Source organism: Python bivittatus, unplaced genomic scaffold, assembly GCF_059951505.1.
Source record: "Python bivittatus isolate LINGU-HERP-01145 unplaced genomic scaffold, Pbiv_v1 ctg000700_np1212, whole genome shotgun sequence".
Taxonomy (NCBI): domain Eukaryota; kingdom Metazoa; phylum Chordata; class Lepidosauria; order Squamata; family Pythonidae; genus Python; species Python bivittatus.
Genome location: NW_028277098.1, coordinates 62,112,060 through 62,130,160, shown reverse-complemented (window position 1 = coordinate 62,130,160; position 18,101 = coordinate 62,112,060). Strand labels below are relative to the sequence as shown.

General features: G+C 39.4%; 1 protein-coding gene across 1 annotated transcript in view; it reads right to left on the bottom strand.

The window, feature by feature from the left end:
• Window positions 1–12,271, bottom strand: part of TMCC2 (transmembrane and coiled-coil domain family 2) — a 101,748-nt gene extending 89,477 nt beyond the window's left edge. Inside the window, exons 1-2 of the mRNA XM_088153823.1 lie at window positions 12,122–12,271; window positions 11,550–11,768 (exon numbers count right to left, since the gene is read on the bottom strand). Coding sequence (XP_088009949.1) covers window positions 11,550–11,738 — 189 coding nt within the window. The 5' untranslated portion in view covers window positions 11,739–11,768; window positions 12,122–12,271. The remainder of the gene's footprint in view (window positions 1–11,549; window positions 11,769–12,121) is intronic.
• Between the last annotated feature and the right edge of the window lie 5,830 nt (window positions 12,272–18,101).

Genomic DNA, 18,101 nt, shown 5'->3' with positions numbered 1-18,101 from the left:
TTTAAATCCCCCTATCACAGCAAAATGCCTGGATATGTATTCCAATTTTTCTTCTTCTTCTTCAGCAATTATGCTGACTTCATAATTATCATCCTTCTAACCCATCCCAGGCAGAATTAAGTCATCTGTCTGATGCTGCCTTTTGCCAGAACTTTTTCCAAATCTACTTCCCTGATAAAAAGCTTGCTTATAACTGGATGATCCGTTTCTCTCCTTGAAAAAAGTAAATAGGCAACACTGAACTCTTATCTTTCTATCCATGAAAATGCAGTAGAATAGATTCTTCACTACTCCTAATGCTTCAGCAGAACTTTAAAGCCTGAAAGCTATGCAGCAAGGGGGATTGCACTCCACTCTCCAGAGTCTTTACAATAACCCTTTTTGTAAAGGGGGGGAAAACAGCTGGGATCTAGCTAGGGGTGCAACTGTTCACAGGATGCTGGAGTACAAATGATATGCAGCCAAGTATGAGTGCCCAGGTTCAACCTCTATTGCTGCCAACTGAAAAGACACCCAGTAGACACTTCCATGTGAAGAAGTTGTGCTAATTCAAATGCACATCCAGATCTCTGTGACCCCACAATGTTGATTTAATTTGGTGACTGTGGATGTAATTCTAGCTCAGCTGCAGCATAACCCTATTCACTAAAAACAATATTTTTCGTTTTGCAACTGAGCTCTTAAATTCCACATTTGAAGTAATTTTTCCAGCATCAACCACCCTGTTAAAGGGAATGCTGGCTTGACTTAGCAGGGATGAGACTGACGAGAGTTACGTCTGTTTCCCACTTCTCTTTGGCAGGGAAGGACTAGGCATGTTAAGCACCAGACTGCTTAGGTTTTTTATAGATTTTCTTTCCCTTTTGTGGGAAGGGATTTTGGTTACTCCAATAGAGTACAAATGATGATGGTGGTATAGAAATACCTTCACAATGAGCAACCAATCTCTTCAGGCCGCCTTATGTTTAGAATTAATCACCCCTTCCCCCTCTCAGTCACTGGTTACAGACCCTGAAAAGTACATTGTGGAAAGATTGATAACATATCATGCTACCTTCACAGCTCTGAATGAATCTGTGATGCAGGAAAAGTGATGGGTGGGAAACCAGGCAGTTTCATCCTTTCACAAAAATTCTGTTTTTGTAAATGGGCAGCCAAATGCATACCACGTATACTGAAAATATGGATTGGTGTGGAGCCAGACCTAGCAATTTATTTCATTTCCTTTTTGTGTGGAGGGTTTTTTTTTTTGCTGCTTCAAGCCAGGCAGTGACTTGAGTGGAGCACTGATTGAATGACATTTTTTTCAAATTCCTACAGGTCACCTGAAGGGACACCATATATTAGCTCATTGTATTCTAGTGTTCTGGAGTGAGCAAATGTACTTCATATTGTTTTGGGGGAATTTGGATAGAAACAATACCATGTAGAAATGCTCTACGTTGCTAGTCAAGACAAATAATCAGAGGTCATAAGAGTGGGGTAGACATAATTGCAAGCATTTATATTAGGTGGAGCCAGAGCAATCTTCAGAGGTGAAAGCTGCGCATCACAACACAAAACCTCTCTCTAAAAGAACCCCATTTTACAATGGTATGTATATAAATAAGGCACAGCATAGTAGATCTGATCTCCACACACAAAACTTCAAAATATTATTTTCTACTCCAATAAAAACTATTTTAAAAACTGTAACTAAATTCTAAAACTAAACCAGGTTTTTCAAATATCCTAAAAAATGCAGCAGCTGGGCATTATACTTGTGATGCTTATGATTTTATTATAGGACTTTATAGGATTTTATTATAGTAATTCAGAATCCCTGTACTACACAATTACTACAGATTCAGGAAATATAACACCTTTTATATCTATCCACACTTTCTGCTTCGTCTCCCATCCACCAATTTGCACTTCTTATTCCTAAGGTTACAATTCTAGCATAAATATACAGGACAAGCTCCAGTGAAGTAAATGGGATTATAGTACTGATAAATGGACCTACATAAGCTTACTCTACATATCCCATCCACATCTTTTATGCCCCACAAAAACATACATCCTGGTATACATACAAACACATTCTCTGTTACCCAAACCCAGTTACTCTTTGTACCTTCTCTGTAGCAATTGTGGATGAGGGAAGCAAACAAATAGGATCTAAAAAGAATTTTTAAAAAAGAAAGCAAGAAAAAAGGAAAGAAAAATGATGGGGAAATAAAGGAAGACAAAGTAAATGGAAGTAAAAAGAAACTGATACCAAAAGTTTTTTATTTATCTTCAAAACCAAAAGGTGGCAGAAAAATTTAAAGTCACAAACAACATACTGTTGATTCTCTCCAATTACTCTCAGATTGTTGCCTTCAGGCCTCCTCTCTCCCCCAGTGGCCCCTTAAACGCATCACAGGTTCTCTGCTTTTCAAGGAGGGATTGAACAAGCAACACGATTCACTAGGGGCATCTTTAGGGAACATCCCAGCAAGATAGTAACAGCTGCATTCAACTGATTTAGGGGAACCAATCACATTACAACCGAAGTAAAAACAGAATGTTCTTTCTATTTTAGTTGTGTAAGTGGCCTTTGCTGGCCTTACTCTACAGTAATAGATGCAGGCATGGGGGAGAAGGAGCCATGTCTTAGACTGTCTATATTCACATGATAGACTTGAGCCTAGTCTGCTAATATTGCTAATACAGGGTTACTATGCACCTAGTGATTCAGTAGTAGACAATGAGGAAAATGCATACTTTCCTTTATCAAACTGGGAATAGTCCATAGTTTATGTCCTAGCTTCTCTTGTACCTAATAGCTTTTTTCAGTTTGGGAGGGAATCAAAGTAGTTGCCCAACTGGGGTCAAAGCCACTGCATACGGAGGGTGTTAGCCACATCTCCTCCTTCTGCCTCTATTTCACCACCCATGTGGATGAAAAGGGGAAAAAAACCCAATGGAAATGAACTATTCTAGCCATCATTCATAGCTGGAAAGGGAGTTAATTTCACTTTAAACCTCCATTCCAGGTTCACAAGACACAAGCTGGCTGAGTAAAGATAAGAACCAACAATTAATCCAAATACTTGGATTTTAACTGGGGGCTCAATTTTGACTTGGTAATAGTCATAGGACACTCTGGTTCTTTTGGAGATTTGGCTAAGCATATTATGTGAATGCACCCCAAAAGTGTGTGAGGTCTCTTTTTTCCCTGAACCTGAGTGAGCAACATGGTAAGTGAAGAATATACATATGAATAGGCTAACAGAATATTGCTTCAAACTGAGAATGGCTACATAAGTGACTGAAGTACAATGTAAATGGTTACTCACAGTGATATAAGCCTGAAGGGAAAAAAAATTGACTTTACCTGCAAAGTGATCGCTGGAAGGTAGGAATGCAGTGTTCCACTTGTCACTAGCAACAAATCTTCTCTACCAGCTAGATGAACGCAGAGCTGACTCAACATTACTACACATTTATATATGGTGTGTTGTCATTGTTGTCTCAGTGTGACACTGAGCCACAAACTGTCCAACCACATTTTAATGTTTATACCCTGCCTGCATCATGAATTTATGGTTCAGTATTTCACACAATCCCTGAAACTGAGTTCAGAAAAACCCTGGTTCTACTTGTGAGTCTTGCAAACATAACCATTTATAAACTATTTTTAAAAAAAGTAATCCAAGTTGTATTTCCACTTTTTGACCTCAAGTGATAAGTTCCGGAAAAGGGAATTCCCAGCCTTCAATAACTGGCTCCAGAATGGGAGAGGAACCACATATTTTTTCATCTGAGTTGGCCTTCATTGTATATCTGGATTGGACGTTTACCAGAACTTCATGGCTGACAGGGCTCCCATCCAAATACAGTTGCAAACTGTACGATGGGACACTCAAGGTGGCTGAAGGTAATGCATGTCATGACCTCCTTGTCCAATCACAATCATAATCTGAGAGAAGTAACAAGAGGAGGAGAAGGGGATTACCAAACTTAAAGTCAAGGCCCAGCACAGCAATCATGGCAGAACTGAGTCCCACCATCTTTTAGCTCCTGGCCTTGCACGAATTACAAGCCTGATGAAATTACACATTCCCAAGCCCACAAAAGTGCTAGTTGCACCAGGTTGAGGCTCAAAGAGAAGAGAGACTCAGAGGATCACTAGACTTCAAGGAAGTACAGCAAGGAAGTCAGGAATTCTTCCTGAATAGCTCTGGACTCTACTTCAGAACAATTAGCATCACCTGGATGTAGGTGAATGCTAAGAAACATCCTGTATAAAAGCATCTACCTATAATAAGTCAGGTACTGGAACAGCATCAGCAATAAGCTAGCCTTGTATATTTCTGGATAAGTGATCTTTGCTATTGCTTAGATATGATGGGCTGTTCAGGCCTTCAAGCTTATAACTAGTACTTTGTATCTCTGAATTCTTTGACCATGTCTTGCCCTGATGATTTCTATGAATAAACTTTGATAATTCAACCCCAGATTGTTCACAAATGTATAAAAGCAAGTATGTGTTAAATTATCTTTCTGACCATCACTTGAAATGCACTCTAAGCGATCTACTAAATAACACTGCTGTCTAAGGATAGCATTTTAAAAGTTGCCTACCATGAGGTCAAAGGGCTAAGGCACATTTTTAAAGCAGTTCTGTACAGTCCTTTAGATTTTTAGACAGAACTGTATTATAATTCATTTCTCTTTATAAACTGTATAGGAAAACAGTGACAAGTACATGATATATTTATGTAAGTTTACTATTCAAAAATATGCTCAGAGAAAAAATACATCAAAAGATCTGGCAATCTGTAGGCAAAAGGGGGAATAATGAGTGAGCAGTCAATAGAAATCAACCTAGCACTGACTGAAATCCTGAATTACTCAACTCCAATCTGAGAATTTATAGCATAAAGTAGAAACCTATTGGCTGACTTATGACATGTGACAGCCCTTAAGATTATAGTGGATTGCTCCATAAATGGAACCTTACACGTAGTAGAGGAAGAATTATGGGCCAGACTGCCTCTTTTGATATCTAGAAGGCATGCCTTCTGTTTCAAAACCCTATCTACACATTTGGAAGAGAAAATGTTTACCAATAAAGGTAGTCCTAGTTTAGTGACTATAATTGGGACAGGCAACTTGGTTGTTAAGCAAAGCAGTCACTAAGTGAAACTGTGACTGTGCTCATTTAGCAACTGCCTTGATTAGCAACTGTTCCCAGTTACAACAGTAATGAAAAAGTAATTTTGTGACCAATCTTTGCATTTATGACCTTTGCAGGTCTGTAAAGCAAAAGAAACATGAAGGAAGATCATAAGCACAGTTGCGGTTTCACTTAGTGACTGCTTCACTTAATGATCAAGTTGCCAGTCCCAATTGTGGTCACGAAACAAGGATTACCTGTACATTGTGTTACCTTAGTGGCTTATGTTGAAAGGAAAACATTGTCCTACTACAATAATTCCTATTATCTCCAATCAACATAACCAATAGCTATGCCAGCTGTGGAATAATGAGACTTGTAGTCCAATATTCCTGGTAAGCACTAGTTTGAAAAGGCTGTTATAAAACCTCAGTTTAATCAATTCATCCTCTGGATCATAATCAACTATGGCCTGTTGTCACAACATGCTAAGCCAAATTAAAGTCCTAGAACAGGAATAGACAACATGTGAAAGACCAAGCATTGCAACCAAGTTCCTAACCTTTCGGAGATCTGCAAAGTTGGTGTGACATCACCAGCAAGAGTATAGCTAGTTCTTTTCTGCCCATTTTTTGCCTGGGGGGTGGGGTGGGTGGGCAGTTTTAAGATTGGGAATGGGAGTGTGAGGCTTTCTGAAGGCAAGCTATCCCCATTCCATTCTTTAAAGCCATTCAAAAACCTATTAAATAATCCAGATCATACCACTGAAATGTGTCCATGCACAGTTGAATTTTGTTGATGTGATCTAGGAGTACTGGCAGCCTATAAACTGACTACCTTGCAGCTACTTTCAGATTGTTTACTCCTGTCCAAGTATGTAATTCAAGCCATACTTGTAACAACAAATCTTGGGTAACTTACATTATCCTTAGCTCCCTTTTATTTCAGATTCTGTCCTCCCTTCCAGCTTTCACACAGAGATAGAAGCTTATAGACATTTTAAACTGAAATTGGTACAGCCACACTGCACGTTTTTTATCTTTTATTTCATTCCCTCCACCTCCTACCAAACAATACAGAAGATCAGAACAGTGGCATACTGTTTATGATTGCTCCAATTCCAATTGGGCCACCACAAGATTTTTTTGAGTATTTATTTAAATTGTTAGTTGGGGGGAAAAAAGAAATGATGGTAACAAAGATGGCTGGGTTACCAACCAAGATTGTCATTCTATAAATAACTGGGATAGCCCCTCATTTATTTGATTGTCTGGATGAGGAAGAACAGACTCGGACTCTGTCGTGACAAGACTGAGTGGCTCAGAAATTTGGACTCCCCAGTTCTGGAGATCTTCCATCTTTTGTCTTTGATGAGGTTGTACTTTCCCATTCAAGACTGTCATGCAACTTGGGGTCATTTTGGACTAATAGCTTATAGCTATGTGTTGAATGAATCCAGACAATTTTGGTTATTCAGTAAACCATGATTAAACAAACCATAGTTCATAATTGTCTGAACTCTGCCAAAGAATGGCCTCTGGGTAGAAGCCATGTCCTAATTCCAGGTCTGTGGAAATGAATACCCATGCAGAGTTAATATCCAAACAAGCTTGAAGGCATTCTCTTGTATACTAGCTTGCTTCAAGGCTAATCCCTTGTAGTAGAAATTGAACCTGGTTTTTCTCAATATCAATTGCAGATATTCTAAACAAGTTGTCTCTAAAGGAAGAATAATACTTTATGCATTAGTATTTCATACTATAAAATGGAGACACAAAAGTCCTGTCAGTTCTGCAAAGCATAGCCAAGAAAAAAACTAAAGAAAACAGCACATATTCTAAAGCCCTGTTATTGCTAACTGTTAATTGTTATTACTTATGATTGTGATGTTAATAAAGACAATCGTTTTTCATGTATTGGCCTATAGTCTGTGGCTTCTCAAGCTGTCAGTCATGACACACCGGGGTGGTGGGGAACTCAAGGTAGAATTCACAAAAACCTTTTTAAAGTTTGTCAGGCTTGCTTAAGCAAAGCAGCCACAAGCAGAGACTTATACACGTAAAGCAGGAAGCAAAGCCCTTGCTGAATTTTGACAGATACTGAAACCCATGGGTCTAGTCCTTTGTCAGTTTTAGCATTTCTTATTTTTTGTTATTTAGTTTTTATGAAGGGGTTCCACAAATTCACTTATCATTTTAGGGTGTCATAATATTGCAAAGTTTGAGAATCCTGGCTAAAACGACTTTTGAAAACAAAATCAGTTTTTCTTCTTTCCAGGGAAAATAGCATTCCATTTTTTGGTCACAGTATTCCATTTACATACTGCAACTGCATGAAAGTTATTCTGTTTTCATTTTAAGCCACTGGTGTTTCATATACTGTATTTATCATAATATTTTCAGCACATCACAACTGAAATTTCCTTGTGTTTCCTGAATGCTAACCATGCTACATTTGCAACTACTTAATTCCTAGGAACTATAAAACACTGCAGTGAGATTTGCTGAATAGCACCCTGTACAATTTTACACTGTCTCTGATAAACTTATCGAGGCCTTGGTTCCTTCTGATGCCTTTAGTCCTGTCTGCTGTTTTGTTGGACTCTTTTAAATTTCTTTTACTGGTATTTTCTTTTCTTTAATGCAAATCCCTCTGTAATCGCAGATGAAGAGTAGTATATAAATGTTGTAATGCTAATGTTAAAAATTATACAAGTACCTGTTCTGGGATTATAATACTTCCTTAGACAAGAAGGGACCCTTTTTTGACCTCACCCATGTTTAATCCTATCAGGGGAGATTAACACCTCTGGCTGATCTCCTTAGCAGTTACTACATCTCAACAAGTTATACACCAGGTACATTTTGTTCAAATGTGTCCTTACATTTTTTTAAACAATCCATATACATAATTCATTTGGTGGTTGTAAATATAACAGTAAGAAGAAACTGCAACTGTTCTGAAGAGCATGAGTGGAGTTATAGTTTTTTTTAAGTATGATTGACAAGTACAGTGGTACCTCTACTTATGAACGCCCCTACTTACGAATTTTTCGAGATACAATCAGCTCCGGCCCCAAAAATTTACCTCTACTTACGAACTCGCCTCGACTTACAAACTGGATCTGCGGCCATTTTCCGCCCGTTCCACATGGTCCGTGGCCATTTTCCGCCTGTTCCACGTGGTCTGCGGCCATTTTTCCGCCCGTGCCACGTGGTCCGCGGCCATTTTCTGCCCGTTCCACGTGGTCCGCGGCCATTTTTCCACCCCTGACACGTGGCCCGCGGCCATTTTTCCGCCCCTGACACGTGGCCCGCGGCCATTTTTCCGCCCCTGACACGTGGCCCGCGGCCATTTTTCCGCCCATTCCACATGGTCAGCGGCCGTTTTTCCGCCCGACGCATGGTCCACGAACGCCGGAATGGATTAACGGTAATTACATTGAACTTTATGGGAAAATTTACTTCGACTTGTGACCAACTTGACTTGCGATCAGAGTTACGGAACGGATTAAGTTCGTAAGTAGAGGTACCACTGTACATCAAACACCTAGCGATGCAGAGCATGAGACACCATTAAAAAACATTTTTGTATGATCTCACTTGTAATGATTTTATAAAATGACATGACCCAGGGCCACATAAACCCACAGAAATGCTAAAAAATACAAAGTTACAAGTGCCTGTTAGTGTGGGCCTAATGATCTGTGGTAATTTAATAAATAAATAGTCTCATAAGGGGAACATTTATATGGAAGTGAGGATGAACAGGTGTCGAACTGGATGGGAGCTGAAGAATTCCAGAACTGTGATGCAGAGGGAATATTCAACATTCTATTCATCTTAGACAGAGGAAAAAATATATAGTTTATATATTGTAACTTATTTTGTTCTATTTCTACCCCTTAGACCTCCAAAACAGCTGGAGAATAACATAACTGCAAATGACTATAGGAATTTCATTACTTTTCAAGATGTAGTAAACATAGTTCCACAGAGACAACACAATTTACCAACCTGCATCTTGGACAAATACAAACACCAAGTAAAATAATTAATGTACAGTTATGCAATTTTTGCAAAAGAGCCTACAGTAATTACTGACCGATCTGAGCACTGTACCTGAGGGCTCAACCACATATCCCCCTAACGGCGGCACAGACATACCTTGGTATCCCATGTTATATATGCCACATCTTCGTTATTTTACCTTTGTCTCATTCCTAGCAGCTTAATGTTATTTTCAGCTGTTCCAGTTTTAAAACATGTTCTTCCCCTTTTCAGTTTTTGTTGAGGACACTCTTTAAGACACAATGTGATTAATAATGTGGGATGGGATGGGCTGGGACCAGCTCAGCTCCTATTGGCTACTTTACGCTGCTGCAGGCACTGCCTTTTGTGGCCATTTTAGCATTGAGCTGCAGAAGACACCTGGAATCCTCAGAGGAACCTGACATGTAGTGCCCAAGCGGCGCTTTCAGGTTAGACCTCATGTGACCTCCTTATTGTGTACAGATTCAGTTAGATCTGTGTTGGCAGGATTAGCAATCTTTTCAGAGAGCGTGATCCTATGCTCCACCAATGGTCAACTTAAACTGGGAAAGAGAGACAGATTCTGTCCACTGCATATTGCTAGTCCTGTCCTTATTGTGGGTGGGTGGGGGGGGGGGGGAAAGTGCCATTTTGACCACTCCACAGGTTATTTCTACATTCTGTCACCAATAACCTTCCCTTGCATCACTAGTTGAGAATGCTTGCTATTAATCGTTCCTTATTGCTTCACCTTGTGTCCATCTCCTCCATGCTACAGATCACAGGCACACAGGAGGCACGAGGTAGGGTGGAAGGGAGCTACTCAGGCAATTTGAAAGACAGCTAAACTCTTCGTCTGCTACGCTTCCCAGCCCTAACCTACCATAAGAAAAGTGATTGGCAGAGATCCCCATCTCTACTCCCAGAGGTGATGCTCAGTGGAAGGGGAAAAGTAGTTAGGGGAATCCAGCAATCATTTTCATTAACCTGTCCTGCATTAAAACCACCACTGACTGCTTCTTTCCTGAGACCGAATAAGGTTCAGCAGTCAGGGCAGCACAATTTATGCTGGCCTAGTTTTCTGCCAGTTCAGGAATAGCACCATAATGCAGCCATCTGGCTGTGCCCTGGAACAAGTCATTTACGGCTCATTACAGTCTAAAAGAAAAGCAACAGGAATGCTCTTCTAACTTATAAAAGCTTTCATGCCTGGTTACTTGAAGGGGAGTTTTATTGTTACAAGTGAGTAGTCAAATGAGTAGACAAACTTCTGTTGCAACTTCATTCTATTTGTAACCTATAACTTTTATATAATTCAAACCAGTTTACCAAATAGGTTAACAAATAATACTTAGTCCTTACATAAGGACTCTTCTGGAAAATTCTTTTGGGAACATCTTAAACTCCAAAAGTAATAAATAATCCATACAAATTTCACTATCACACAACCATTAATGTGAACCATTCTTAGGAGAAAGTATGTCACAGCATTTACCTGTGGGAATAAGATTATAGTTTATAATCAGTCAACATTTCCTTGAGTATATTTTGCAGTTGTGTGGCTAAATTATACCAGGTTCATCAAATCATACTCCATAATAAAGAAAGATAATCATAGCCACACTTGGTCAATTCCACTGACCTATTTATATTCAGTATCCTATTGTAATAATGTCTGCTATTAAGATCAACATCTTTTGATAGTCATTACTGATGTCTAGCAAACCTGAGGATGAAGCTGCATTCTAAATAATTTTGACTAATAGCCATAGGAAAGCTGTCTAAATTTTCACTAAATCTGATGTTGCTGAATTAAAATTTCATATAGTAATTGGTGTTTACTCTCTATACAGAATGAACAGCAGTCAAGGAATTACTAGACAGAATTGGAGTCAGCTATGACTATTACCTGTCATCCAACAATACAACTGTGTAACAGTGTCTGTTTAAATATAAGTGCCAAGGGGCTTACTGGGTTTTATTCTCAGGTATGGAACTGCAGCCTAAAGATATACAGGACATAGGTAAAAATGATTGTGTGAAATAGCAACTTAAAATGTCATTGAATCTGATCAAATCAGATTCCCCAACCACTGCACCAGCAATAGAATATATTTCATTTGTATTATGTTGCAAAACAACTAACTGAAGGAAGTCTATTACTTAACACGAACATACATGATGAACGCAAGAAAACTCAACACTAAGAACTTGTCAGACAAGTCGGATAGTTCTAATGACTAGGTTGACTTTAAAGATAACCATTTGCAAATGTAGCACCTGTGACATTTTTGCACTGTCAGTAATTTATACATCTCCCAGCTGGGGATTCCAACTCTAGTCCAGCCAGAGACAAAGCATTTTGCAAATACCTTTAAATCAGGAGGTTTGCTTCGGGTAACAGGATGGGGAGCTGGATTTGGATTGGAGACACCCAAATCCGCCAGAGCAGTAGCCGAATCCCCAAGCTTGGCGTCCATGGTAGGCAGGAGGAGGGCATCTTCTGTCCCAGCAGAGTCTCCGTCTAACTGCTGCAGCTCATCTGATTTGCACCTCTTCATGCTGGGCGAGACGTCAGCCTCTGGTTCTTGCTTTTTCAAAGCATTGCAGAGAAGAAACAGGAGGGAAGGGAAGAGAAACGGGGGCGGGGAGGACCAGGTCAGTTCATCCCAGAAAACTGAAGTTCATTTTCACCTGTGATCCGGAGGGAGGTGAGCAGACTACTGTACGGGGAGGAGCTGGGAAGAAAAACATTCCATCCAACTCACTGCGCTGGACAACAAGACACGACCCGCCGCCGCCGCCGCCACCCAACTTTGGCTGCCTGAGTTAAAACTGCAACTGGGAAAGAGCTGGCTGGCTGGGATCTGACTGGGAGGATGACGCGCGAGTAAACAGTGTGCATTTGCTAGCGCTCCCCTCCCTTCTTTTACAGGCTACTCACTGCTTAGGAAAGCGGGAGAGCGATCTTGATCTGAGCGTCCTGCATGGCTGGAAATTCTCTCCCGCTGAGGGCATCTCTTCCTCTTTTCTTTTAACGCGACGGCCAGTCGTCGCTTACTTACTTCCCCCGCGCATGCAAAAAGAACCGACTTTCCGCCGTTCCTGCCGAGGCTGAAGAGCAAATCCCTCAGCCTAACCCACCCATTTAGCTAGCCGGCTGGATAGCCTGATTGATAGCCAGAACTAACCAATCAGAGTCGCAGTTCGATCTGGAGAGCAGGAGGAGGGTATAGCCTCGAGCACTTTCCAGGTTTGGTTGGCCGGTGGCTCCCATCCTCCCCCGCCCGCCCGCCTCCTCCCGCTACCAGGAGCTGTCAATAGGGGAATGGTGCTGCACTGGGCTGCGGCTTTGCAGTGCGGGCGGTAGTTCGCCTCGCAGCGTTGCGGGGACGGGAGGAGGGCGCTGGCGTGGTCTCCTCGCCCGGACCCCCTCATTGGGTCCTGCTCAGCCTTCTTTGGGGGACGCGGCTGATATCAGTCATGCCACCTCTCTCTATTGCCATGGGAACTCCTCCCACCAGCAAGCCACTCACCAAGGGCTGGTTTTGCTTTGAATTTATTCGCAGCTTCACCCGAGGAATATATTTCGGTTTTAAACATTTGGTCGTCTTTCGGTTATCATTCTATGCATTTCAGATATGCATGTCCGTGTCAATGGGACGTACAGAATCCGTGCTTCTCTTCTATTACTACTCTTTCTTACCAATTGCATTGAAAGGAGATGAGAGATGTTTGATGATCCTGCGTATGGGGCCCTCCAGATACACGGAGCAAAAAGAACCACTACAGTACCCATCACCCCCAGCCTGCATATGCTACTATGCACACTTATTTCAAATATGTTCCTGTTTGATTTAGTCAACTGTATTTATCTTTGTGCTACCATTTCAACACATGGCATTCATATATTTGAAGCACATCATATGTCAGATACTATTTTGTTTTGTTTTCTTCCACTTATTGCAACCCTTATCTTACAACTTTTTAAAAGACAAGGTAGCAGTGTGCGTAACATGCTTACATATAAATCACAGTTCATATTATGTTAGTATCAAATTAGAGTTACTATATGCCTTTTAAACTTCTTTCCTTAACCTAGAAGAAGTGTCTGCTGCTTCTCCCTCAAAAACGTGGGGATAGTATTTATTGTGGAGATCTCCCCTTCATTTTAATCTCTATCAGTCCCACAAGGAAGACTGGTTTCATTTCTGGATGTTTTTAGGGGACCTTACCAACATAGTGCTCACCAAATGTGCTGGTCTGCAATTCCCATCATTCCTCAGCCATCAGGGTAAATGGTCAGGTTGGTTGGACACTAATGCCTTAGACCAGTGTTGTCCAAACTTGGCCACTTTAAGATGAGTGGACTTCAACTCCCAGAATTCCCCAGCCAGCAGTCCACTCATCTTAAAGTGGCCAAGTTTGCACAACACTGCCTTAGACCAAAATATCTGGAGGGTTCCAGTGGTTGAAGAAGATTAGTGCATAGAACTGAAGCATTAAAAATATCCATATTATAATATGTTCCATTGGGTTCAATGAAGCTTATATAGGGTAGTTTTACCTTAAGCTCCATTATAGTACAAATGCCATACATTTTATTGGATTCATTGAAACTTACTTTCAGAAAAGTCTTTTTCTGAGGAGGAGGAGGAGCAGGGAGAAAGAGGGAGACATAGAAAATAGCCCTGATCAGTCCAGCTAGTAAATCCAAAGAAAAAGCAATTTCCCACCCCAGTAGTCTTCAAAACTTTCACTGTTGAAGGAATATTTTTTTTCTTTTGAAATTAAATCACTAATCCCTGATGATTGGGTGCATATGTTTCCTTTTGGAATGATCCATAATATGCAAAGGACAACAATAAAATTAAAAAAAAAACAGCTGCCCACTGCTGCTAAAAGTTATGTGATTCAATATTCTGTCTATAATAATCTCCTCAAATCATACTGCCCTTTTAGTCAGCTGTTTGTCAGCTCTGTCATCTGATTTATTGTAGTGTAGTAGTGTTTTTGTGGGTGTGTTTATATTTCCAACAATATTGATACTGTATTTATGTAATATATCGCCTGAATAGAGGCTTTTGCTACTTCAACAATAAAGTCTTTGAACATCAATTTTGTTCCAACTTCTAACTCCTAAGGAAAAAGATGACCCACATTTTATGGGTTGCTTAGAGTCTTGTTTAAAATATTCACTTTGAGCTTTGCGGTCCAAGCAGAACTTGAATAACACATAACACACAGTAACTTCAAAACTGGATACTCAGTTGTATGTCTTCAGAACATAAGAACAATACTATTTCTGCACTGTCTGTTCCTATGTCCTACTAAATGAGCCACTCTGATTGCAGTTCTGAAACAATCCAGAAAAATAAGAGTAGCCTTTTTTGGGTGTATATGCATCTTTGAATCAGGTTTGACTCCTGGTGACCACATGGACTAATCTAAGCAGTTTTCTTGGCCACGTTTTCAGAAGTAGTTTGCCACTGCCTTCTTCCTAGTGCTGAGAGATAGTGGCTGGCACAAAGTCACCCAGCTGACCCACAGCAATACCCACTCTGTGCAGGGAGATGGATTTTTATCATTGTCCCCTTGCAGTGTAGTGACCCATCCTGGTGTTTAACTGGCATAATGAATGATTCAAGTCATACATCTTCTGCAACAGTTCAAATGGCTATTTTGACCAAATATAGTGCAATGACATTTTAATCTATACAGCGCTACCTATGTTCCTAAGATTTGGAGTGGGAAGTCCATTTATTATGTTATTCAGTTGACAGAAAATATAGCAGAATGGACTTCCTCACATGTAAATTTCCTATGATTGAGTTTAGTCCCACAAAAGCTGCAAAATCTAATCAACCTGTGTATGACAATCACTGCAAAATAACTTAGTCAGGAGAAACAATATTTCATTGCAACAAGATGAAATAGCCTGCTTCAGATAATGAAAAGGACAGATGAAGGCAGGAACCATTGTCTGAAAGCTGAGCAAGACTTTGTGCAGTCTAACTCTGCAATGTCTACTCTTAGATAAATCCCACTGACTTTAATTAGATTATTTTCAGGAAAGCACATCTAGGACTACAGCCTTACCCACAACTCTATATTCAGATCCTTTTGATTCTGATAGGGTTTACTCCAGATAAGTGGGTGACGGGTTGCTGCCTTAAAGTATTTGACCAAGCAAGGGGTTGTGCAACCATTTTCTGCTCTGCTTCAGGCAATGAATCGTACTGAGCTAACTTTAGTTTTGAAATGGTAGCCAAATTTTAGCATTCAAGTTTCTAAGGTTCACAAATTTTTCTCCTTGCTTTTCTTCACCTCATGCTTCCTATTAGAAGAGCTATTTAAAGCTCTAAAAACTCAACCAACACAAAGTATGTTCATTCTTTAACCGTAGCTCCATTTCAATTGAACTATTGCAAAATATTGTAACTTAATTAATGCCAATTAACTTTTAAAGACTAGGATGCAAAATAGGTAAGAAAGAAACATTTTTCTTAGATAATATAGACAAGAAAGCCTAACTGAATATTTTAAAAATAATTATTTTAAATGCATACTGAGAATCATGATTTTTTCAAGCAACTTAAATATTCTGAACAGTCAGCTCAGATCATCTTTACAGAGCCAATTATGAACAATTCATAATCAAAAGGTAAGATTATCTGGTTTCATTGACATTATTTTCAAGCTAAAGTCTCAATCCTTATGAAGACGTTCACAATATAGTTCTGTGAGCATAAGATCAGTTTCAGCACTTTCAAATAAACTGATTACATCACTCAGAAATAATTACTTCAACAGACTATGGATGACAAAGGAAAAAGCTAAATAGAAAATGAACAATGATGGTTATATAAAATTCTTTTATCTTATTAAAGCTTTTCCCATTTCTGAATTACCAAATTTTGTCAGCAAGAGGTCTGATTGGTTGAACTGTTCCTGTACATTTTTTTTAAAAAGCATGGCTCTAGTTCAGTTTTCAAAGATATTATTAGACAGCATGAGGGCTAAAATCATAATGTGCCTAGTGCATAATTCACTGAGTCAGCAGGATATTCATAAGGTTCACAAAGATAACTTCCTATGAAAGTCCCTACAGGGGGGTATTCATTAAACTGAATATATATATGTCTCAGCTTGGAGCCCTTTGGAATTAGTTCTGTGACCTATGAAAATAATCTTGGTAGCCTTTCTCAGTGTATATTAAGATCTATAGGGAATGCAAATTCTAAAATTTCCATCCTGGTACTCTAAGCACATCTAGAAACACTAGTTGGGTAAGGTAGATATACAGACAACTTAATACCTGTTTCAGGACTGCCTAGAGCAGTGTTTCTCAACCTTGGCAAGTTTAAGATGTGTGGCTTCAACTCCCAGAATTCCCCAGCCAGCTAGCATTCCCCATATCTTAAAGTTGCCAAGGTTGAGAAACACTGACCTAGAGGGACTGGGGAACTGGGGCAATTGTCCAAACAGATGGCTCCCACAAAGCAAGACCCCATGACTGAGTTTCCATGCAAAGTGTTGAACACTGCTCGTACTGTGGCATATTCCGCACCAGAGATCAACACCTGCATGGGTGTTCTCACAGGGAAATGTCACTATCCCCCACATTAGGCCTCCCTTAGGCACTCCCTGTGTAGTTCTACCACTTCTAGTTTTCTGGGATCAATCACCATACCTGCCTTTGATAGCCCACTTTCTATTACAATATCAGTAGCAATAACATAAGGCGTTATCAAGTGAATAACTGCTATTCTTATCTGCCCAAGAACTTTAAAAGTCATAACTACCTCTAGAAGGAGCTTATGCACAATTTTATATTAATTATCACATATTTCCAGTCACTTTACAGGGGCTTGCCATCAAGCAGAAAGGCAAGAAATAAACTTTAAATAAATAAATGCTCTCAAATATGGTAACACCCATCAAGGGAGTCTAAAATTAAGGATTATTATTAAATATTAAAATACCATAGATAATTTAGAATAATAGAGTAGACCAGGTGAGCCTTCAAAATGTTTACAACATAAAATCAGAGAGTTACCATCAATTTGAAATATTATATATGGTTTAAAAGCATTTTACCCTTGAAGAAGATACATCTTTCTTTTGACCCATTATCAACTTGTTCAGATCAGTTTTGCAGGTTTTTGAAATAATATAAAAACCTGCAAATCCTATTTCAACAGAGCTAAAAGTAGGACTGATATCTGATTGAATAGCATAAATCATATTTTTAAACTGTCTTCAATTATTGACCCTGTCCAGTCTATTTGATCAATTATGTGAAAGGAATTGTGAGAGTGTGAATGAAAGGAAAAGTTGCCCATGGGCCATTAAAAGCCCTTTGTTCCTGCACTTCTGTTCCCAAACACTTTATCGCTCAATAAAATTTATGTCGTTTCCTGCATTTCTCTCATTCAAAAGAAAAGTCCTAAAACTCTTCTGGCATCTTAACCTAGGGAAAGGAAAGAAAGTTACACAAAATGCATTAAGTTCATGTTATTCAACACATGAGGGAGGTGATCATCTTTCTATACATACACACTGAGAGATACAATTTTTTTGCACTGCTTTTCTTCAACAAGGATCTACATTTTGAGTATCAGCGAATGGAGGCACTTTTCCTATAATTCAACAAAAAATTAAGCATATAATTAATCCTATTACAATTCAGGGGATTAAACACATTTAACTCTCTGTTGGATGTAAAATGACTTTATTTAACCATATGCAGTACCAACATTTGATAATGTACTTAAGGCACATGTGGAGTTCTACCCATTGTAAGTAATTTCAGTCTAATATGCAATTTATATTTTGAGAAAATACTGTATTACAGAGCTTGCTCAAAATTTCTATTAATAAATAAGAAATGTTTGCAAAAGTGTAGTCACAAGGTGTCCAAA